Source organism: Lepidochelys kempii, chromosome 8 (genome assembly GCF_965140285.1).
Source record: "Lepidochelys kempii isolate rLepKem1 chromosome 8, rLepKem1.hap1, whole genome shotgun sequence".
Taxonomy (NCBI): domain Eukaryota; kingdom Metazoa; phylum Chordata; order Testudines; family Cheloniidae; genus Lepidochelys; species Lepidochelys kempii.
This window is the reverse complement of record NC_136387.1, coordinates 97,514,299-97,538,546: the sequence shown is the minus strand read 5'-3', so window position 1 is coordinate 97,538,546 and position 24,248 is coordinate 97,514,299. Positions and strand designations below refer to the sequence as shown.

The following is a 24,248-nucleotide window of genomic DNA, read 5'->3' as shown; positions in this document are numbered from 1 at the left end:
TAAGGAACCATGGTTTGAGCCATTACTAGGATCCTGAAATGTGTGATGGCTGTTTGTGATTATGAAAAGAAGCTGCGCATTAAAGTGCACAATAGCAGAGGGGCAAAAGATTGTGCAATCTTTTAAAAACTTGCATTTTAACTTGTTGAAGTCTATCTCACTGAAGCTACTCATTGCAGCTAGAATGAACAGGCAGATTGCTCCCCCGGGTGGCAGTTGGGAAAGCTGCAAGCCACCTTTTTATTTATTTATTTATTTTTTAGAACAGATTTAAAAAAAATTATTAAAACTAATATTAAAATTATATAATACAAAGGTTAAGGAAAGAGTGTCTGTACATCTGGGTATAGTGCTTAAATTATCCCAAAGTACAAAGCGTGGTTTAAAAGTAATACAATATATATATACGGTACATAATCAGCAATAACCCAAATAAGATTAATACATTTAATGATACAATTTAGATATTAGCATCCAAGTATTCAGGTACATCACTCGTGAAAAGTTATACAGTGAGCTGGTTGTAGAAAGCAAATATAGGAATGAGTGTAGACTGTCCCTCAGTAATTGAGCACTTGAGATTGATGGATTATATCTACTAAGGGACAACCTGAGAAGTATTTCAGTTACTTTCCGATTTCCCTTCTCATTGGCACTCCAGCTCAGCTCTCCTGGTATTGCCAATGTCTGGTGATGTGCTGAGATAGATGTCCCTCAACCATCTGATGGCATCCAACACCACGAGTTGCCGCATCAGCCGAGCGTAATGTTGACTGATTCTGCATTCTCACAAAACTCACTCGTTCCTGGGGTCCCATGCACCCAGGGCTCCGACGATCAGCAGGTAAGTTTGAACCTTGTAGCCCCTAGCTCTCAAGGTGTCTGCCAGAGGGAAGTATTTCTCCAACTTTCAAGACTGGGCATCGTGGAAGGCCGGGGTCCTGTTTTCAAAGGGAACTGTGAGGAACTACTGATGATGATCTTCTTCTGTTCCTCGTTGGTGATGACAATGTCCAGTCGCAGTTGGCTGTCTGTTCCAGGGATGGCTGAGTTCATAGCAACCTTCCCCACAGGTGGTGGGATGGCTCTGACCAAGCGATCTTGGATGGCATTGTTTGAGCAGAGCTGCCAGGCTGTGGAATGGGGCTTGCAGTAGAGTCTCATTAGCATAGCCACACTTCTTGTACTCTATGCAATGTTATTGTAGCCCTGTTGGACCCGGATACTGAAGAGACAAGGTGGGGTGAGGTAATCTCTTTGATTGGAACCACTTCTGTTGGTGAGAGAGAAAAGCTTTCGGGCTTACACAGAGCTCTTCTTCAGGTCTTTTTTATATTGTTAGTTCTATTTATGTATTTATTTGCAGAGATCCTAAGTTTTGCTGTTTATTTTTAGGTAAACTGACTCATTCTAAGGAGTAAACACTTTTTTATAAAATCAGTCCTTAAAAATAATTTGCATTACCAAAAAAAAAAAAAAGGCCCCTCCAAGCCCCTTCACTCTTTATGATGAACTCCCGGCAAGTGTGAGACTTCTAGGGCCTGCTGGGCAACTCTACAGCCCTGCACTCCTAGAGCTGAATTCCTAGTATGTATGGGGTGAGGGAAAATTTTAGGGTCCACCACAGCTCTCTAGAAATAATTTGTACCACACTGCAGGAATTTTCAATACATATTTTATTTTTGCTTCAGTTGGGTTTTGTTGCATTAATACTCAAAAAAAAAACCCCTAGACTTAAAACACTGGACATAAATCCATAGACGTAAACCAGATGGTACATTTTAGAAAAGAGCACTGACTGTGAAATATATAGAGGCAACTGTGATATGAAATATGAAATGCAAGTGTGGTTGCTCAGCTCTGCACATGAAATCCAATCAGCTGTGTGTGTGCAAGAGGAACAAAGCCCAGGCACTGACATACTGTAGTGATGAGTGCAGTTATAAATACCAAGACAGATTAGATGGGAGTGTGTAGAGCTGACAGACTCCACGGACAACAGCACTGATGGACACAATAGACAACAGCGTAGAGGGCCCTGCGGAAATTGTGGGAAGGCTTTGGAGGACTCGTGGCCCTCAGCTGTGTCAGCTCCAGCCTACATTCACGCTACATGGACAGCTGACAAGGGCAGCTCACTCAAGAACTGTCCTATACCCCTGGTCATGCCTGCCAACTGGCGTTACTACCACCACCAAACATGACAGAGGGGTTTGGGTCTGGGCAGGGGTCAAGTTGATGGGAACACTCAAGCTGTTACACATGGTAACTCTGTCGTAGAGGCACAGTCTCCGTGGGTATAAGAGCAGTTTCCCTTCCACAACTGGTAGGCAGCACACAGGGGATAGCAGCATGTGGAATGTACGCAGGCTACACAAACGGTACTTGCTGCTGATGGCTATGTGACTCAACAGGACAATCCTGCTCAGGAGTTCTTTCACTAACAGTGTTAAAAATCCCATGTACTGTTATGCGAACCGTGACAAGCCAGGCCTTAGCAAAGCATAGTTCTACAACACATTTCTCTTGCATTCTTTCCTTCGGCCTTTTAAAAGAGACAGACCTGGCCATAGATTCACTCGATAATTCCCCAGTCAGTAAACACACAGTGTTCAGGTCAAGAACAATGGTAACTCATTCAACAAATGTTTCTATGCAAAATGGGTAAGCGATATATATTTTTAGGATACATTAAAAAACATTTTCTTTTCAGTTCCAATAGGTAATTGCTTGGTACTTTTCTGTTCCCAACTTCTTTTAAATAGCATAAAAGTGGCTGGATAATAATTAAACGTTGAGAAAATAGGCCTGTTTCAACCACTGAAAAGCAGCAGCGATTGTCATTTTTCATAAAAAAGTGAAAATCTTTTTAATCTGTGACATTCAACATCAGCACTACCACAGTTTAAACATATTTAAGTCCCCCAATTCCTAAAAGGAATGGAAAATTACTCCATTCCCCCCAAAAACCTCACCATGCATTTTATTCTTAAAAAGTTTCATTTTTATTTTTCACCGTAGTACAAAAATACAGTACAATGCGATGGCAAGACATTCTCCAAAAACATTCTGCAAAAAGGGGGAGAACCCCATAATGCTTCGATATAATCCATCTTCTCTTAATAAAACAATTGAAAGATGAACATACAATAGATAGGTGGAGTTTCAACCTGAATGCAAGTAAAGTCAAGTCACAAAGAGTTCCTACAAGAAAAAAAATGTTCAGAGTGAATATTCCACATGCGACTCTTAGATATTAATGAAAATAACTCTACTTGTGTTAGTGTTCATGGCAAAATTATTGGTTTGATATTTTTTGGCTTTTCAGAATAGAGCAGGCTTGAGTCACATCCTCCTACTCATGAGTTTCCCCACTGAAATCAAAGGGATGACAATGTCAGTCAGACGTGGGGGAGCAAGCGCTGATTGGAGACCAAGTGTTGGCAATTTGAAAACGTAAAAATCATTCCTCTTAAGAGGGTAAGATCTAGGCCTCTGGATACTAGTGGTCATTGTTTACACGGACAGATCTGACATATCCATTCAAGATGAGGTTGTGTATGCAAGTACATCAGCTATAAATAAGCACTGAAGTGTAAACTAGACGGGGAGGAGAAGATAACACTGTATTTGATGGAGGTGTGTGAAAAATCAGATAGTGAGAGGAGAATTACGTCCTTCCAGTGCAGTATATTTCTTGGTACGTTTAAAGGTTTAAAAAAAAAAATTATTTATCGTTTCAGAGCTTCAGGGTGATGGAAAAGGAACGTTCAATATATATATTATAATTCATCTCCAAGATGTTTTTGTTTGAAAGCATCTCCTGTCAGCTTCTCTTGGGCTTCCTTCATTCCTTGGATAACTGTCAAATTAAATACATAGAATATCAGCTGGATCATTACTACACATGATATGGATCAAGTAAGGAAGTGCATAATGAAAAGAATTTTTATCAACCAATGGTGCAATCTTATAGAATAAACCCGTTGGAAGTAGCCTGCAAAAGAAAAAAGTTAGAGTTATGCTCTTTTTGGCTTCTATTTGATGGATAAAGAAGCATTAAATATCTCCCACTCGTACTCTCTTCCCTTTCCCATACCTTTTTTAAGTTCATGCCTCATCTACCCTATTTTTGTTGGCAGACTCTATGGACAAAGAAAGAACTAGCAGGATTATGACATCAGATAATAGGCACATGAAACCTGATAATTTGAGAGGGAAGTAATTTTTAATCACTTTTTTTGCTCACAACTTAAATGGCTGAAATACACTTGGGTATCTGTATTTAAAGTTCAGCACTCCCCTAACAATCCACATCTCTAAGACCCTCTCCAGTATTACCAAGAAAGGCAAGTTTTGATATTCCTGATATTTCTAAGGTAAAAGATAAATTTAAAAAAAAAATCTTGTATAAAGCCTGAGAGTGTTTTTGTTTTGTTCTTTTAAAAAGTCACAGCCGCAAAATTCAACAGAAACCTATTTTTCTCTTTTATGGGTCACCTTTAATATAACAGAACAAAGCTTTGCCTGCATCTATCCCCATCAGCACACCTAAGCCATTCTGCTGTGGTTCGTTACTTCAATGGCAGTTTCGTGCATGCTTCTCTCAGGCGCCATTGAAAAAATCTCTACCAGAACAATTAAGAGGAATTGAGATTTTTACATTCAGAATATAATTAGAAAGATTCCCTCTCCTTTACCATGCACAAAACACAGTGTCACAGCTCTCGGCCTTGTTGGCTCTCTCAACAGCAAGGTGAGCAGTGAACCTGAACTATTCTTTCACAGGCAGGTGGCCTCTCCAGGGTCAAGGTAAACAAGGGAGCCGGCATGGGGAAGCCTGCACTGCTCTACATGCTGTTTTGTGGATACCGGTGATTCAGTATCCAAGACAACCAACACACCACTATTTGAAATGTACCAGTAAATTGCATGATGAGCTAAGTACGTTCTATAAGTGGGGCTTAGTTTTCCTTAAGATCAGGTATGATGCTGATGTGATGGACTATAGGACTGGCAAACCCTTAGAGAGGTCACTTTTTTTCCTTATTATTCCTCTTCATCACCCTCCAAAAAACAGAATCACTACTCTTCCCAACTGATTATTTTAGGGCCATGTCTACAATCTCCCACCAGATCATCTCCACTGGTGTTAGCAATTTTGGAAGTCATAATATAGACAGGTTTCAGAGTAACAGCCGTGTTAGTCTGTATTCGCAAAAAGAAAAGGAGTACTTGTGGTACCTTAGAGACTAACCAATTTATTTGAGCATAAGCTTTCGTGAGCTACACGATGAAGTGAGCTGTAGCTCACGAAAGCTTATGCTCAAATAAATTGGTTAGTCTCTAAGGTGCCACAAGTACTCCATAATATAGACTGACACTGATTAAAGGTGTGCCAATCAGACCCGCTCTTAACATGGTTAGATGACACGATTTTTAAAATTCTAGCAGCAACTGGCCTATACTAGGGCTCTGAAGGTTGCTTATACTGGTAGAGTTGGGCTGGCAAGATATTTTTGGAAAAAGTTTCCATAGCGAAGAGAGAGCCCAAAAGATTCACAATTAGACATTTCTTGATTTGAGAACAGCGTTGTTAATTAACCAGCTTATATCACACATAACAGGGCCACATTGCTCACAGCTAGCACCTGGTCCTAATGGCTATTTAGATACTTTACTGAAGAGATAGAAAACATAAGGTAAATTAATTCTTCTTAAATGAGGTTGTCGTCTTACAGTTGTGTGAAAAGGGAAAGCACACAAATGGAGAAGCGTCCACATTTACATCAGAAGTCACAGATGGATATGTAACATCAAAGGCTGAATTTTAAATGATCAGAAATGCTTTTATTTTACATCATGATTCTGTAATAGAGGTCAATCCATCCACCCACAAGGTGCAAAAAAGCCACTCATTCACCTTATTTGTAACAGCTTCCAGTTGTGCTGTGTTAAGGAAAAGTTAGCATATGTGACTCCATTTTGGTTTGGGGCCCACCATTGTCTAAAAGCAAGCACATCATGCACCAGGAGGAGTGTTCCTTAGATACTGCATTCCTGTGAAAACCTCCCCCTTGTTTCCAGCCTGTTTCAACTCCCGGTTTCTGTTCTTTGTCTGTTCCTAACTCCCTGCCTCCTGGCCTTGTGATGTGGGCCTCCCATCCTGATAAGAAAAGTTACTGATGCATTGCTTTAGGACCATGTTGTGTAGCTGAAGTAATGGTTTAACACGGGGAATGTACCTAGCAGGGATAGGTGGTAGATAAGGGAACGGTTTGTCTATTGGCTAAGGTTTCCGATGCACGAGGGCAATATGCTTTGCTACAAGGTATATAATCTTTGTATAACCTGCATTCGGGGTCCCCTTCTGACTAGCAGGGGGGCACCACGCTCGAGCATAATAAACTTAGTATCTTTGGGAACTCTGCAGTTGTGGACTTGGTTCACGTGCCTCAACCTAGACTCGAACTGCGCGTGACGTATCAGGTATAATTCACAACTGCTGTGAACTATAGGTTACCTCCACTCAAAAAACAAGCTCACAATAGCTGCCATTCCTATGACATACCTGCAATGCACTCCCACTCAATTCAAATTTAGAGCTCATTCTCGCATACCTTGATCAGCATTGATGTAGAAATACTTATAGCTTGGGTTTCCTTTCTCATTAATAATTTCTGGATGGACTTTCCCACTGGGATCTGTGAAACGAGAAAGTGATTAAAATGTGTAAGTGGTGAAGATGACAAAGTAGTCCTATAAGAGGTTGTAACAACAGTGAGCATGCCTTACCCATGAAAAGGATTCTGGGAATATAACCACCATCAGGGCTAAAAGCTTCATCCTTTGGCTCTTCTTCATCCTATGGGTGCAAGACAGATGTAAGACAAAATTCTCCTTTCTAAGCAAGGGATCTAACAAAATGTAACATTTACTTTAAAGCTATTTTCTTCCAATGGTTGTTATAAAATGGTAGTTTTAACTAACATGAACAGCTTGAAAAGAAGATAAATGAGTGCAAAATCCTCTACTTTTGCCAACAAAGTAAAAAGGTCACCCAACAAGTAACAGTTTTAAAAATAACTGTAAATCAAATATTTTCATCAGTTTACATTAAATGGACTCACTATTTTGGAGTTTTATAGGTATCTGGAATGTTTTATAGGTCATAAATCTGTATAGAAAAGCAATTTCCTTTCTTATTATTAGGGAATAGTATAATGTACAGATTGTTGTTAAAAAAAATGGAACGGAATCAGCTGCATGAATAAAACCATATAACAATACAGTAAAGGTTTTATTTTTTAAACGATCAGTTATATCAGTCAATACTTTGTATCTCTTAAATAATTATAAGAATTTAGTTAGGAAGGGATGGAGTCAAGAGAAATAAATAATTATAAGAAATAAGGGGGAAATGCTCAGTTACAAAATAGTAGTATGGACATGAACTGTAGGGAAGCCTACCTCAAGGTTTACCATAATAAAATTATGGGCAAGTTCGGAGATCTCCTTGGATTCAGCAAATTTTGGCTTTAAAGCTAAGAAGAAAAAGAAGGGTGGGGGAGAAAAGAGAAAACTGTGTAAGAAAAAAAAAATCATAATTCAGGCCTACACCAAAATCACCACTCCATCCCTTCTTCCAGAGGTTAGGTGCTTGACTCTGAATAGTAAGTAACTGAATCTTTGTCTTAAATTACTGAACCCATAACACAGAGTGAAAGTTAACCAGCCCAATCCTCAGTGATCAGTCAGATGATGAATACTGGCCAAAAATAGTCACATGGGTAATTTTTGAACCAATGGTACAGAAGCAAAAACCTTTCTCTGTCCCATTACCAGTCACCCAAACCACCTCACCTAAATTTTTAGACCTATGTCATTATGGTTAGCCAGCTCCATTATATTGAACAAGACAAAAATCTAACCATCCACTGAGAAAGTCCAGTTTGGAATATGCAAGTTTACTGTTCTTTCAAACTTTTATAATTTTCCATACCAAGGATTAAGCCTTCAATAGAAATGGAAAGTACCTCCCATTTGGTGTGTTTTTTTAATAACCAATTTATAGCATGGATTTGGACAGCTATTAATTTATTGCATTGAAGATTTCTATTTGTGCACTACTATATTGATCTGAGCAAAAAGCAAAATACTACACATGCTATGCTTCAAATGTAAATAATAATAGACTTGTATAAAGAAACCTTCCATTAAGGATTTTAAAGTGCTCTAGAATTAAATTCACATACCTTTGCAAGCGCCACACCAGGACTTGTGGATGATAATCATTAGAGGCAAACCACTTTAGAAAAAAAACAAAGCACAACTGACATCAATTCTAAGACACTTAACAAGACTGCATTCCTGAATGAAACTCTGAAAATGCACTTTCCAGTAATTAAAACTTTTAAAGAAGGCCCTACCTACTGGAAAAAGTCATAGATGTAAACTGATTCTATTGTGCTCCCGAAGCTTCATTTCCTTGCTAAAGTCTTCCCAAGTTATAACCATCAGCACCAAATAATCCAATAAAATGCCTTGTGATACTCTGTACCTCAAAATAGCACTCTGGAACCCCCATATCACCACTGTGATCGGATTATATTTTGTACAAAGTATACCTTGTGAGGTATCCTTTGAGAAGTTATGATTGGTTGAACGTTACTATTCTGTTGAATTATATGTGTTACCATTGTATCTGAAGTTATGAAGTTTTGCTGTGTGTGTGTTACTGAAATATGTTGTATCTGGGAAACGCCCACTGCTAGTCTTTCATTGGCAACAAAGAAGCAACTAACACTGACAAGACAGATTTACATCAGGACCAGTCAGATGTGTTTATGACCCATTAAGAAGAATCCATTCTCCCAGTGACTCCTCAGAGAGGGCATGTACACAATGGGGGCTATTTAACCCCCATGTCCCTGCAAGGATCTTTCTAGCACCTGGAGAAAGTATAAATGAGGGTCGATGACATCACCACTGTGCCTTTCTCCTCCCCCATTCAACATCTGGAAGATTGTTTGGAAAACAAAGACTTGGAACTGGGGAGATTGACAGGCTGAGAAGAGAATTCAGCCTGTGTAATAAGAACTGTAAACTGCCTGGAACATCCAATGGGGTGAGAAAAACTGCTGGATTCAAATCTTGGTCTGATAAAGTGTCAAATTTAGACTGCAATTTTCTTTTAAATTTCTTATGTAACCAACGTTGACCTCTATGAAGCTCTCCAACACCACTTTCTACAAGCCATTACCCTCTGATTCCACTGAGGGTTACCAAAAGAAACTACAGCATTTGCTCAAGAAACTCCCTGAAAAATCACAAGAACAAATCCGCACAGACACACCCCTGGAGCCCCGACGTGGGGTATTCTATCTGCTACCCAAGATCCATAAACCTGGAAATCCTGGGCACCCCATCATCTCAGGCATTGGCACCCTGACAGCAGGATTGTCTGGCTATGTAGACTCCCTCCTCAGGCCCTACGCTACCAGCACTCCCAGCTATCTTCGAGACACCACTGACTTCCTGAGGAAACTACAATCCATCGGTGATCTTCCTGAAAACACCATCCTGGCCATTATGGATGTAGAAGCCCTCTACACCAACATTCCACACAAAGATGGACTACAAGCCATCAAGAACACTATCCCCGATAATGTCACAGCAAACCTGGTGGCTGAACTATGTGACTTTGTCCTCACCCATAACTATTTCACAGTTGGGGACAATGTATACCTTCAAATCAGTGGCACTGCTATGGGTACCCGCATGGCCCCACAGTATGCCAACATTTTTATGGCTGACTTAGAACAACGCTTCCTCAGCTCTCGTCCCCTAACGCCCCTACACTACTTGCGCTATATTGATGACATCTTCATCATCTGGACCCATGGAAAAGAAGCCCTTGAGGAATTCCACCATCATTTCAACAATTTGCATCCCACCATCAACCTCAGCCTGGACCAGTCCACACAAGAGATCCACTTCCTGGACACTACAGTGCTAATAAGCGATGGTCACATAAACACCACCCTATACCGGAAACCTACTGACCGCTATTCCTACCTACATGCCTCCAGCTTTCACCCAGACCACACCACACAATCCATTGTCTACAGCCAAGCTCTACGATACAACCACATTTGCTCCAACCCCTCAGACAGAGACAAACACCTACAAGATCTCTATCAAGCATTCTTACAACTACAATACCCACCTGCTGAAGTGAAGAAACAGAGTGACAGAGCCAGAAGAGTTCCCAGAAGTCACCTACTACAGGACAGGCCCAACAAAGAAAATAACAGAACGCCACTAGCAGTTAACTAAACTAAACTAAAACCTCTCCGATGCATTATCAAGGATCTACAACCTATCCTGAAGGACGACCCATCACTCTCACAAATCTTGGGAGACAGGCCAGTCCTTGCCTACAGACAGCCCCCCAACCTGAAGCAAATACTCACCAACAACCACACACCACACAACAGAACCACTAACCCAGGAACCTATCCTTGCAACAAAGCCCATTGCCAACTACATCCACATATCTATTCAGGGGACACCATCATAGGGCCTAATCACATCAGCCACACTATCAGAGGCTTGTTCACCTGCACATCCACCAATGTGATATATGCCATTATGTGCCAGCAATGCCCCTCTGCCATGTACATTAGACAAACTGGACAGTCTCTACGCAAAAGAATAAATGGACACAAATCAGATGTCAAGAATTATAACATTCATAAACCAGTCGGAGAACACTTCAATCTCTCTGGACAGTCGATTTCTGATCTCAAAGTGACTATCCTTCAACAAAAAAACTTCGAAAACAGACTCCAACGAGAGATACATTGGATACAATTAACTTAGGCTTGAATAGAGCCTGTGAGTGGTTGAGTCATTATACTAAGTGAAACTATTTCCCCTTGTTTATTCCCCCCACCCCCCGACTGTTCCTCAGACTTTCTTGTTAACTCCTGGAAATGGCCCACCTTGATTATCACTTCAAAAGGTTTTCTCTCCCCCCACCCCACTCTCCTGCTGGTAATAGCTCATCTTAAGTGATCACTCTCCTTACAATGTATATTTTTTCATGGTCTGTGTGTATGTATAAAATCTCCTCATTGTACTTTCCACTTTATGCATCCGATGAAGTGAGCTGTAGCTCACGAAAGCTTATTCTCAAATAAATTGGTTAGCCTCTAAGGTGCCACAAGTACTCCTTTTCTTTTTGCGAATACAGACTAACACGGCTGCTACTCTGAGACCTCTATGCTAAAACTTATAATCACTTAAAATCTATTTTCTGTAGTTAATAAACTTATTTTAATGTTTTATCCTTACCAGTGAATTTGTTTGAAGTGCTTGGGGAATCTGCTCAGATTACAAAGGCTGGGGCACATCCACTATCCTTTGACAAAGTAGTGTACTAATTAATGAATTTGCATCATTCAAGAGAAGGTCTCGAACAGCAAAAGATGGTTACATTTCTGGGGTGGAAGGCTTGGGAGCTGAGAGATTTGCTGGTGTCTCTCTTTCTGTATAGTTCATGAGTAGCTTTGAGAGCATTCATGCAACTTAGCTGGGCATGTCTCTGCATGCTGTTGGCAGAGTGATCAGAGCACCTGAAGGGGTTTGCTACTTGTCACTAGCACGGCATTGTAAGAGACAGCCCAGGGAGGAGTGTTAAGGGGGCACAGTGGTCCATCCTTTCCAGGTTGTAGCCTCAGGGTATGTTACAGCCATCCAACAACTTTTCCAGCGTTCAAATTCTCTAACCTCCTTTGCATTAAATTCAATCTGTTAGGCAATTAGACAGAAGGACCTTGAGTGCACTAGAGATTTTTCCTAACGTTTCCCAGTTTCTAGGAGGCACCTGGTAGGGCCGGCAGGAGCACTACAGTAAACTGCCCTGAGCAAAAGAGACATTGCTACATTTTAAATGTGATGTTCACATTTATAGCTAGGTAATAAATATGATGTTCACATTTCTAGCTAGGAAAAAATAATAACAGGCATGCATGTAGGACGTTTAACCACCATGTCACACAGCTCTGCTCTGAGAAAGGCTAGCAGACATAGTGCTTACTATGCCAACAGCCACCTGGAGCCCTGTTTTCACTAACATGCTCACTGTGTCTGCTACCAGTGGTAGCAGTAATAGGAAATCCAGGAATTCAGTAGACACAGATGGCAAACTCTATTTATTGCCGACAGTTTAAAAAATAAAAATAATAAAAAAAAAACAAACTATGAAGCAGTTAAAAAATAGTAATGAATAAGCTGATTGATGGCTGAAGCCCAGAACAATCTCATTCTCTAAGTGGTAATGATGGCTATTGGTATAGTTACATTGCAGCTGGTCACTCTGTCAGATCCTAAAAATCTATCAATCATCTACTATAACAGGAATGATGTCGTGGCAACAGAATGGTAAGAACATAAGAATGGCCATACTGGGTCAGACCAATGGTCCATCTAGCCCAATATCCCGTCTTCTAACAACAGCTGGTACCAGATGCTTCAGAAGTAATGAACAGAACAGGGCAATCATCAGGTTGTCCAGTCTCAGCTTCTGGCAAAAGGTTATCAAAAGATAATTTCACGAGCCCACTCCCATTCCCTTTCTCTAGACTTTCTGATGAAGCAGCAGTCCACTATCAGAAGCATTCCATAAACCAGTGTTGATTTCTATGTTCCTTTCTATGAAGCACTGTGGGAATCACCAAAAGTATCTTGGGGCCCACTTGAGGAGGAAGTGTGGAGAGCTGCAGGATGTGGGCTCATGATATGAAGGACATTGAGGGAACCCCTATTTTAAACAATCAACTACTAGAAGTTTTTGTTGAAACTTTCTGCAAAGGAAGAGTCCAAATATTGATTTGCCAGTTACTTCATGTATACTTATTACTAAACAAGACTCCCAAGAAAAAGTAGAAACGTTATTCTCCTATGTTTGTAGATTTTAAAGCCAGAAGGGACCATTATGATCTTCTAGTCTATTTCATCCTACATAACACAGGTCACAGAGCCACACCCACTAATTTCTACATCAAACCCATAATTTCAGTTTGAGCTAGAATGCAGAATCAGTCAATACTATGCTTGGCTGATGCAGCAACTCATGGTGTCAGACACAATCAGGTGGTCGAGGGACATCTACATAGAACACATCACTGGACATCGGCAATACCAGGAGGGATGAGCTGGAGTGCCAATGAGAAGTGCAGTCAGGAACGTAACGAATACTTTCCTCATGGATTGTATATTCTAAGTGGACAACCAACCCAATTCTCAATTACTGAGGGACAATCTCCACTCATTGATATATTTTGCTTTCCACAACCAAATCTCTGTGCAACTTTTCATGAGTGATGTACCTGAGTACTCTGATTCGAGTATCTAAACTGTATTCTTAAATCTATTCACCTAAATTTGGGTTATTGCTGATTATGTACTCTATGTATCATGTGACTTAAAAATTAACTTCATTTTTGTGAATAATCTAACCACTATACCCAGATGTACACACTCTTTTCCCAACCTATATATTTTTTTAACATTAACTTTAATAAAAATTTTATATCTTTTAGAAATACATCTCATAGTCACTTAAAGAGTTCCGGTGATTTAGAACCCACTATATCCCTATACAGGTTGTCCCACTACTTAATTACTTAACTGTTTAAAATTTGCACTTTATTTCTAGTCTGAATTTGCCTCGCTTCAGTTTCAGATCACTGGATCTTGTTATACCTTTGTCTGCTAGATTAAAGAGTCATGTGCTATCAGAAATCTCTTCCCATGCAGGTAGTTGTAGATAATGTCACCTCTTAACCTTGTCTTGGATAAGCTAAATAGAGTTTCTTAAGTCTTTCACTGTCAGACAGGTTTTCTAGACATCAAATCATTCTAGTAGTTCTTTTTTGAGCCCTTTCCAAAGTGTGGACACTGGGTTCCAGTAAAGGTCCTACTTATTCTGTATACAAAGATAATACCTGTTCATATATTAACTCCAAGCAAACAAGTTCTTCTAAAATCTTGTCCTAGAAAGCACCTCTGTTTCTTCACTAACATCTCACAATTATATAAACACTTTCCAGACAGCAAGATTCTACCGCACTAGAAAGCCGCCGTCTCTAGGGTAGACTTTTGGGGGTTTAATATATGTCTTTATTTTCTCCAGTTTGGGAAGTATGAAATTTAGCAGTATGTTAAAATATTTCTGAATGACATGGTCTAACACATGATCAGAAATTGGCAGAATTACAGGTAGAATTGAAAAAACAAACAAACACATGTGATTTGATTGGAATGGATTATTTCAGTAAACTAGGGGTTTTTTGAAAATATGCAGGCAAACAATATTTCCCCCAAGATTTGTATATCAGCTAAGCCTTGACTTCCCTTTACCTCAAAATATTGCATTTTAAGTCACCAAGTTGTTTTTTAAAGTTGTTTTGGGTATAGGAATATGAAGCCATTCTAGACAGAACCTGAAAGCGTTAGCCTTAGGGAGGGAGTATGCCTGGTGTGGTATCTAGATTTCTAGCTATGTATATCTCATATCATGCTGTGCAGAACATAGGAAAGGGCCGCTAGAAATGTCAATTTAGACACAAATTGTGATTGGGTAACAAGAGTAAGAAGTTACACTGCATGAAGTTTTTAATTAAATATGAATCATGGTAGTCCAAAACAGCTTTGATGGAGGTAAGTTTACTGGCTAGCTGCTACTACTAATGAAAATAAAAGTAAATACCTTTGTTTTCTTGAAAACAAAATTTTATGGAAAAATGTACAGGGGGGTCACTATAAGGTGGACTCTAATTTTTTAAACAAGTTTTACATAGCATTTTTTGACACCTTACATTAAAAGTAAGAATTTCAGAAGTTGAATTTCTTGCTCATTACTTCAGTCAGGGGCAACATTTCCACTCATGTTGTTCATTTTCTGCAGATACCTCAGTTTGGATGATTCACTATAGAGATGAAAGTGTGTTTCACTTTTATTTATAATCACTTTCAGGTTTTCATGCAAACAGTATAATGCTATAACATTTGGCCTGTTATCACTGCAAGGAAATTTTATAAAAACTATTTACACAAATTAAAAAAAGTCATGCAAGTCTATCAGCTGTATAGGGTCATCCAGATCTTGTTTGCATACAAGAAAAACTAAGCAAGAAAGTATGGAATTATAACTAGGAATAATCTGATGGAGAAAAGGACAATTTATCTGAATATCAGGGAGAAAAAACTCCAGTAGTTAGATACATTAAGCTGTGGAAATAATGTCTTAAATGAAGTAGTGCACACCATCACTTCGGATACTTGAAGACAGGACAAAACAAAATGCTCTGCCAAGAACAGGTTTGCATTAGCAGAGAGCTGATCCATTAAGGTTTTTTCTACCTCACACCTCTAAGAGTCTTGACAGTGTCTCTTTGCACCTTATAGTCTGTTTCTAACAAGAGAGTGGCATGTAAAAGGAAAAATGTAACAGAAGGATTTTTAAAGCCACATCACAATGGCCACACACCCTTAGTAAGATAAGATCCCAAATCCCTTCACAGAGCCAGAGGCTGCTGCAGCCAGAGGGATATGGGGCAAGAAATACTCCCATGTGGAGAGTAACAGTATCTTTGCAGGGACAGCTGATACATGGAGAGCACAGAAGGCAATCTGGCACCAGAGAAAGCACACAATAGATGCAGGCAAGGAGCCAGGATGTTAGAGGAGTGTGGCATGGGATTTTTACCAATTAAACTTATAAAACTGTAAAAGTCTTCCCAGGGCAGTGGTGGCAGTGCTAATGCTTGATTCATTTTAAACGAGACTGTTCCTTACATTATATTGTTCCAACTTGCAGTGGATGACGGCATTGAATTACTTAAATTTATAGAAAAGAATGAGAGGTATGAATGGAAGCGTCCTTCCAGTTATAACCAATTATAGTCCTGAGTACCAAGAAAGGGGGGAAATTGTGCTAAGAGATGCATATACGGTCAATTCCAATTTTAACCACAGAAATATATTATCAGCATAGAAGCTGCTTCTCTGTAGCATACACAGAACATGGGCACACATTTTCCTGCCCAAACTAATATTAGAACATCAAACGAACTAAGGGATGTTGAGAAAATAGAATGTTACACCCTCACTGATTTCTTTCATGTAGCCCAACATGATTTTGCTCTTTAAATTTTCTTCAGCAGTAGGGTGACAGATTTATCCAAAAGATATACTGAAGTTATAACAGTATCAATGATTCCCATTTAATAAGTGAACACAGTCCAGCCAGCCAGCACCTGGTCTAGTACCACACACTACTATCAAGGGCAAACTTTTCTAGACAGATTTTGAATTGAGGGGTTTATAATTACTAAAATAGAATTCTCAGCAAATCAGGTATCAGAGATGTTTTACTGCTTTTGACCACACACTTCCCAGCTTTTATTCTTTCCAATTTAATTGCCCACAGGGGGCAAAGTGGGGTCTCTTTACATAGCAGCTATAGTCATTTTTCAGTCTCACAATATACAAATCCACGTACTGACTGGTATATATTATTGGGTAGTCAGAGCATATGAACTTTTGTACTCACTGAAGTGACCCGCCCCCCACTTTATGCCATCATTCCAGACAAATAAATGAATGTTTAACAGGGAGGGAAGCCTTCCTCAAAAGGCAAAGAGAAGCAGGTATGCATATGCAGAGAGAGGGTTCATACTAAGATTAGGGTTAAACAGAAGGACAGGATCCAAAACTGAGTTAGCAAGCAGGTATGTCTACACAGCAGAATTAGTACATGGCAAGCCGCGGTGTAAATCTACAGCGCTCTAGTATACCATGCACTGACTGTGTGGCCCATGCTGGTGCTCACTAAAAATTACCTAGTGTGCTTTTAACCTACTACTGTTCACAGAGCACTAAGGAAATTTTAGTGCACAGCAGGAGGTGCAAGCAGACAGGTACTGGGAAGCATGCTACAGCATGTAGATTTACACCCCAGCTTGCCATGCACTAACTCCCCATATAATCTCTTAATTAAGGCATATAAAAGAGTTCCAAGGGGTGTATGCAATCAGAGCAGATACTGTAATAATGAAGTACAATTCAGATCATCCTCATTGTGAGAGCACCTGCTGTTAACTGAACAATTAGTGTATTTAGCCCAGGATCTGCCAATGACTTTGGAAAGGAAGCCACAGAAAGTTGCTGAAATAATTGTTTTGAAAGTAAATTCATCCCAGGCACAGGATTTCAAAAAGAGAGACAGACATTTGAGTTCACAAAGTAAACATATTTCCACTGTCCAAACTGAAGATTAATTTCCTGGGTTCAGAAAAACTTTTGAAAACACCCCCAGTTTTTAAAAAGGCTATAAGTCCCAATCCTGGAGTAGCAAGGCCTCCTTTGTACAGTCTGATGAATCCATTTTATCCTTGCCTTATTTAGGGCAGGCACAAAAAAACCCAGATGAAAGATTATCGTTCCTCAAGATGCTGCAGCAGCATGAGAGCTCAGCTCCCCTGTAGCATTCCTCTTTGGACACTGCAGAGACTATACGGTTAATGGGGTTTGGCTCTCCATAGCCCCCATTAGTAGACTTTTGGGATGCCTGAGGATGCAATGGCTAGCTGCCTGTAGCTGCCCTTGTTAGGCATTCCTACTCAGATGCTGAGGCTGCTACTTGGGGGGGGGGGGAGAGGGGTGTGCACACCCACTACTCCGGTTAGCAGAAATCGTGGACCACCGCAGCTAGTTCTCCATACTCGCTCTAGTTGGATACTCTTGCTCAGATGATGGGTAATGCAGGGCCCTCCTGTCTATCAGCACAGACTTCTGGTCCAGGCACTGGAGACCAGGGACTAGGAAGAGCCAACTTCCCATTGGCATAGACTCTTATTTTGGGGGATGTGGAGGCTCTCGGTGACCGGACCCCATTAGCCAGCCCTCCTGTTCAGACACTGGACAAGGGAGACTACAGGGATCACTGGATGCTGCGGCTCAGGTACTGCAGGAACATGTTGGCCAGCTGGGGCAGGTTCTCCTCACTGGGATGCATTTTGGTGTAGCTGATGAACTGCCTTCGGAGCCGACTCAGCTCAGCCATGCCCAGGGGCCGGCTCAGCACCAGCCCCTCGCTGGCCCCAGCCACCTGGATCAGCTCCCCAGGCTGGGCCCCGCTCCTTTGGGCGGCCAGCACGGCAGCCAGCACCTCCTGGGTGACCCGGTCCAGCTGGTGGAGGAAGCCGGCGGACTGCAGGGGCTGCGAGCGGGTGGACTGGTTGGGCGGGGGCGGCCTGCTCTCGAAGAGGGCGGCGCGGATCTCCGCCAGCGGCAGCGGCTCCTGCCCGTGCACGGTGAAGAGGGGCCGGTCCCAGCGGTTCCGCGAGTCCGGGGTCTCGAAGGGGCCGGCGGACGGATGCGGGGCGCCCCCCGAGCAGTGCAGCAGGCAATGCGGCGTGCCCGCATGCTTGGTCACGCAGTAGAGCTCGTAGCGGAAGCTCTTCAACTCGTTCCCCGCGTCGACGATCACCACGTCCCGCCGGCTCAGCCGCCGCTCCACCTCGGCCCGCAGCGCCGCGCGGCCCCCCGCGGCCTCCCCCACCACGTGCACCGGCCGCTCCTCCGCGCTCAGCGCCCCCCGCAGCTCCTCGGCCCGCCGGCTCTTCCCGCTGCCCGGCAGCCCGCACAGCACCACGAGCGGCATCTTCCGGCCGCAGCCAGGGACGCCGCCATTATAACCCGGAAGTCCCTCGCAAGCACATCCGGGGCGGGCAACGAACGTCACTCCCGGCCCCAGGGCCACAAGAGAGCTTGGCCCTCAGCGCGAGGCGATGTCAGGCTCTAACGCCCCTATGCAGGGAGGGGAGGGCTGGGGGCGAGGGAAGCACGTCACAGTGTGGCCCAGCCACAGCGCCCCACCGCATAGCAACCAGCCACGGCAGCCAGCCACCCCACGGCACTGCCACCCCACTGGGCATCGCCCCAGGTCACACAGTCACCCTGCAGGGCACTACCATCCCACAGCGCATCACCCCGGGCCATTGTACATAGCTTCTCCATAGTGCACAGCCACCCCATGGTGCCACCGCAGGCCACAGCGCTCAGCCACCCCATAGCGCACACGCGCACACACACACAAAGATTTTGTCTCACCTACACACAAGGTTTTGTCTCACCTATGTACTCCTTGGTCTCATACAAGCTTTGCCACTCACAGGCACTCAGATACTACAGAATCTGGCTAGATATGTCACCTGGGTCTGCCCTTCCAGCAATGGAAGATGGGGCTGTGAAATTCACTGACTGACCATTCACTGCATTAGCCAAGACTAAGGAAGAGACATCTCACTGCCAAGGCTTGACAACCTCCCTCCCACTAGCTTGTTGTCTCACTAAATGTAAGGCGAACTGCGTAAGGTCACATATACTTTTCTATGGAAAAACAATAGTGCAGTAATTACCACAAATACTGCAGTAAAGTGGTTTTTGGAAAGGCATACTGCATGGATACCATTACGTACAGTTAAGTGCCACCTTAGAATTCTCTAACTGCACCTGCTATGTTAATTTTATGTCCTCACTACACATTCTCATATTGTGAGTGGGAGAAAACAGATGGATCAGTTTGAATGCAAAATTCAAATTCTAGCTATATTTTTCATAAAAATCTAGTATGTAATTTTTATATTTTTTAAAATAAGGAAATATTTTACACTTCCAGATTGGTGTCACAGATATAAAATAATCTTTTCAATTAACTCTATGGCCTCAGTCCTGCAAACATTTATGCATGCAACTGCAAGTAGTCCTGCTGAGTTCCAAAAAACCTATTCATGTATGTAAAGTTAAGCACTAGTTTAAATGTCTGCAGGACTGGGGCCCATGTCTCTTTCTATATTGTAGTAGGTTGTCAAAAAGCATGAGAATTTTCTTTTCAGCTCAATGATGCAATAAAGCCTCAATCCAGCAAATGGATCTGTGGGTAGATCTATGTAAACCTATGAAGATCTACACGGCCTCAAGGATGTATCTACCTGGAAGATCTGATTGCAGTATCAAAGCTTATCATTCTCAAATGTTAAATATTTTCTCTCTGATGTATTATCTGGGTCTGTAGGTTCTCCTATACCACCTGGATATTTTTACACATAACTAGCTCTGATTAAATATAGGATCAATGCAGAATCTTTTTTCTCTTTTTAATGTAAAGCCACCCTGTGAACTTAAATTGTATAACATACCTGGCTGCCGCCTCTTTCTTCCCATCTTCTAGTGTCCTCCAATGAATGTGATCTCCAAAACCTAGAAAAGGGAAAGGTTTATAAAAGTAGCATAATTTAAAATGTCAAATGACAGATAAATATATTTTCTGACACTATCAACTAGTTTTATTTCCCTTCTTTAGCAAGCATTTTTTATATGTAACCATTTGTTTTCAATATTCATACTCACTATCACTTGAATCTCTGTTCTTGGATAATAAACTTACTCTTGTTTTCACTATACATATACCTACGTGCTGTGCATTCAGCAGAGCTGTGTTCTAAGATATAACTAGTAAGCTATAGGGTACTGTTCCTTTAGAAACAGCAGGCCTAGTAATTCTAAGTAATTCAGTGAATAAGCAGCCGGACCTTACAGAGAGCGTTCAGAGGGCTTAGGAGACGGGTGTGCCTATTGCTGTCTGCAGAGCCCTGGCGGGGAACACTGCCAGAGGCTGGGGTAGTCAGGGAGCTGACACACAGCAGGCACAGGCAAGATTTGCTCATAATTGGATTTGTTGGGTAAAGTTAATTTTCATATTCCTCTTTCATAATAATGCAAGGTCTAAGAAGACTGGGGAAAATTCCAATATTAATATTTTGGTCAATTATTAAAGAACATGGGGGCTCAGTTCTGCATGCCCTTACTCATACAAGTAGTCCCACCAATTCTGTAATTAACAGACATGCAATGTAAGCTGTGTATCCTGAAGTGAAGACAAGGAGAGGATGCAGAATGGCACCAAGATCTGCTATCAGCACTATCCATCGAATAAGATAGCAGGATTGTCTGTGTCACTCTAAAGTTTAGAATGTCTGTTAAGTCAGTGTGAAGCGATGGAAACAGATACAAACAGAGCTGAGAGCTCTTTTTGTATAGAATATCACCAGGTTCAATCACCACTGGGATTCGCAGCCTGTTACTGTCCAATGTTTAAGTTCTCAGCCATTTTTTTTTGCTTTTTTTTACACATTATGAATTACACCCATACAACAGCATGGCTTTCACCTATCACTATGCTATTTTTCTATTTAGAGTTAAACAGTACATAAGTGTGCCTATCCAGGCGTCCAGGCATCTTTGCCATTTATTAAAAATATAACCGTACTGGTACAATATATTTCTGTATGGGACCAAATTCTATTGCCTATTAAAGTCCCTTTTCTGCAAAAGTATTTAACTGTGTGCTTTACTTTAAGTACATGCTTAAGTCTAGTTCAATGTGATTTAAGTATATGCGTGCTTAAGCATTTAGCTTAATCAGGCTGTAAACAGGCAGTAGAAGTCTCTGATGTCAATGGGGACAAGACTGGGGGTATGGGGTACATTTAGCTCAAGGGAACCTTACATAAAATATTCAGGGGGATGAGGAGGAGCATTATTTCTTGTAATCAATGATATTTAAATATACATTAGATCACATTTCTTTCTAGTAAGCAAGGATGACTACATTCATTAAAAATAAAATCATTACAATCTTCCCTCGCTCCCATGACCTGATTAATATTAATAGTTTTATTATCAAAAAAATTAAGAACTACCTTTCCACGATGAATGGAATTCTGTTACTAACAAAATGCAACAATCAACAGCTTATGAAATAACCTTATTTTTAAAAATAGGGACCTCTAGAGTTTAAATTCAACTATCAAAAAAAGATAACTAGTAATAATGAAGATACTTCTTCCCTGTCACTGAAGAACATAGTCAAGAACATTTATAAATGGACTAAACCTGCTCCTCAAATTCCAGACTTCAGAACAAAGATAGGGAAATAAAGTAAGGTGGACTGAACAGAGCTGGGGAAAGATAAATCCAAATCATGGTACAGGATAGTCGAACAACTATAGGTTTATTAAGAAAAGCTGAAATCAGTAAATAATGTAAATAGGTAAGATAATATGGATAGAAGGGATTGAGTCAGAACAAGTGACAAGAGAGGGGATGGTAGTGGAAGTACAGTTTACTGGAATTTGAACAGTAGTGAAAGATAAAAACTATAGGACAAACCATACAATATCTACTTGATCACCTATTTACTAGCCATAACCCAGTGTGCTTATGTTGCATAGTTGTAGGGATGTCAAAATGGGACAATCTGAAGGGGAAATTAAAAATTTAATTGAGATTTCATTGACAGACCATTTACAAAATCCTTCAACAGCAAAGAAATTTTAAAAACTGCCTTAAAACTATCTCAGAACTAACAAATCTTCTTCTAAATGAAAATGAGACTTGGCAGGTCTGCTACAACCAGCAATTGACAGTTTTGAAAAAGAATAAACCTGCTAAGCCCCTCTTCTCCACTCCACAACATTAAGGCATTTCCTACTGTATCACAGCTGCATTGCTATTGCTCATAATCAATTTATGGCCTGGCACCATAATATCTTGTAGGTTTCAGTCTCAGTTCTACCACTAAAGTGATTATCTCCTTACTCCCCCTACCGATGAAATTTACCTAAATAATCAAGATTACTATTTGAATGCATTATTGCAAATATTAAATACAGTTCTGGGGTGCGCGGAAGGGACCCTCCTGCTTAGGGATTTATTTACTTATTTATTTATAGCAATCATAAAGCTTAAATACAAGCAAAAATAAGAGAGATGCCAAACCCTTGCCAAGCCCTTCTCCAGCAGAGGATGTGGTAAGCACCAGGAAAATCAGGCAAAAAAAGAGATTGGAGAGTGCTGCTGTTAATTGAATCTTCATGGTGTCAACTTGGATCCTCGGCAGCACAATGAATACTTCTCGATGGCCACAGTCAGCAAGATCAGATCAAATCAGGTTTAGGGTGTTGTTTTTTTTTTTTAACCCAGGAAGTGATGTTAGGCGGATGTGGGTGGTGCTTCAGAGTCCTGTATCAGGTTAATAATAAAAGGAACAGATCCCCCAAAATCTGAATCAGAGACTTAGCAAAATTATTTCTGATCTATAGCTTCAGCTCTGCATATTTGGTTCCAAACTGGCCACTTTTCGAGAAGAGACATTGCCTTGGGGGTGGGGGAGGCTTTTAAATAGTAATTTCATCTAGATTTGAAAGGGGAGCTCATCCAATTCACACATGCAAACTGGTTTTACCGCCAGCCCCTCATGAGGAGTAGTAATATTGCTCAAATCCAGATTTTGGTTAAAGCTATAATTGTTACCAGCATGATTTAATGTTTAACTAACCCAGTCTACATATGTCTTGGACAATTGACAGAGAATTGATCGAAATTGATTGGTTGCTCTTCAGTACCTGCAAGCGGGGGGTGGATTTCAGTTTTATTTTATTCTGTTAAAAAAAAAAGTGGAGCGTATATATCACTATGCTCAAAGCGGAACGATCTTCGGGGTTGGATACATTTAACGCCTAGCTGTTTGCAAACTGAGAAAGTAAAAGCTGGATTATCGCAGATCTTGATTTATATGTTTTACAAATTGGAAGCTGTGGGATTCCAAGAGCTCTTACATTTTTAAAAACCTGCTTCTTAAAGTCTGCCTTACTGTACAAATGCTGACCAGCCAGCCTCTAAAACCTGAAATCCTGAGAACTATCCCAACATGCTGCTAACTCCGCTCAATTAGCGACTGGTATCTTCTTGGGAAACACTTCCTCGGTTTGCAACCCTGGGCACTTTCCCATTTTGCAAACACCACGGCTTTTCTTTTTTGCAACAAAACAAACAAACTCAGCACCTAAGAGAAAGCAATTTCCTTGCCTACGGCAGTGCAGAAATAAACCAATACCCTCCTCCATTCTACACGAGGATAGTCCGTAATAGAATACATAGGACTAAGGCAGAGGCTCGCAACAACCTCCACCCCCGTCTCCTCCTACGGAAACTACAGCTCCCAGGATGCACTACCTCGACCTGGTTCTACAGTCCCTGTGTGTGTGTGTGCATTGCATGCTGGGACTTGTAGTTTCCCCCTGCAGCGTGTGTGTGCAAAGCGAAAGGGAAGAAGA

At 41.2% G+C, this 24,248-nt stretch overlaps 2 protein-coding genes across 2 annotated transcripts; both read right to left on the bottom strand.

Annotated features, from left to right (window-relative positions):
• Nucleotides 1–1,666: 1,666 nt before the first annotated feature.
• Nucleotides 1,667–23,102, bottom strand: TXNDC12 (thioredoxin domain containing 12). Its single transcript, XM_073357721.2, has 7 exons — nt 22,912–23,102; nt 20,271–20,331; nt 8,256–8,308; nt 7,471–7,544; nt 6,796–6,865; nt 6,621–6,704; nt 1,667–3,862 (listed from the first exon to the last, which is right to left on the bottom strand). Exons 1-7 carry the CDS (start codon nt 23,006–23,008, stop codon nt 3,783–3,785), a joined length of 519 nt encoding a protein of 172 aa, XP_073213822.2. The 5' UTR covers nt 23,009–23,102; the 3' UTR covers nt 1,667–3,782.
• KTI12 (KTI12 chromatin associated homolog) lies at nt 10,988–18,975 on the bottom strand. The gene has a single exon (XM_073357720.2). The coding sequence runs from the start codon at nt 18,731–18,733 to the stop codon at nt 18,011–18,013; it is 723 nt and encodes a 240-aa protein (XP_073213821.1). The 5' UTR covers nt 18,734–18,975; the 3' UTR covers nt 10,988–18,010.
• Nucleotides 23,103–24,248: the final 1,146 nt, after the last annotated feature.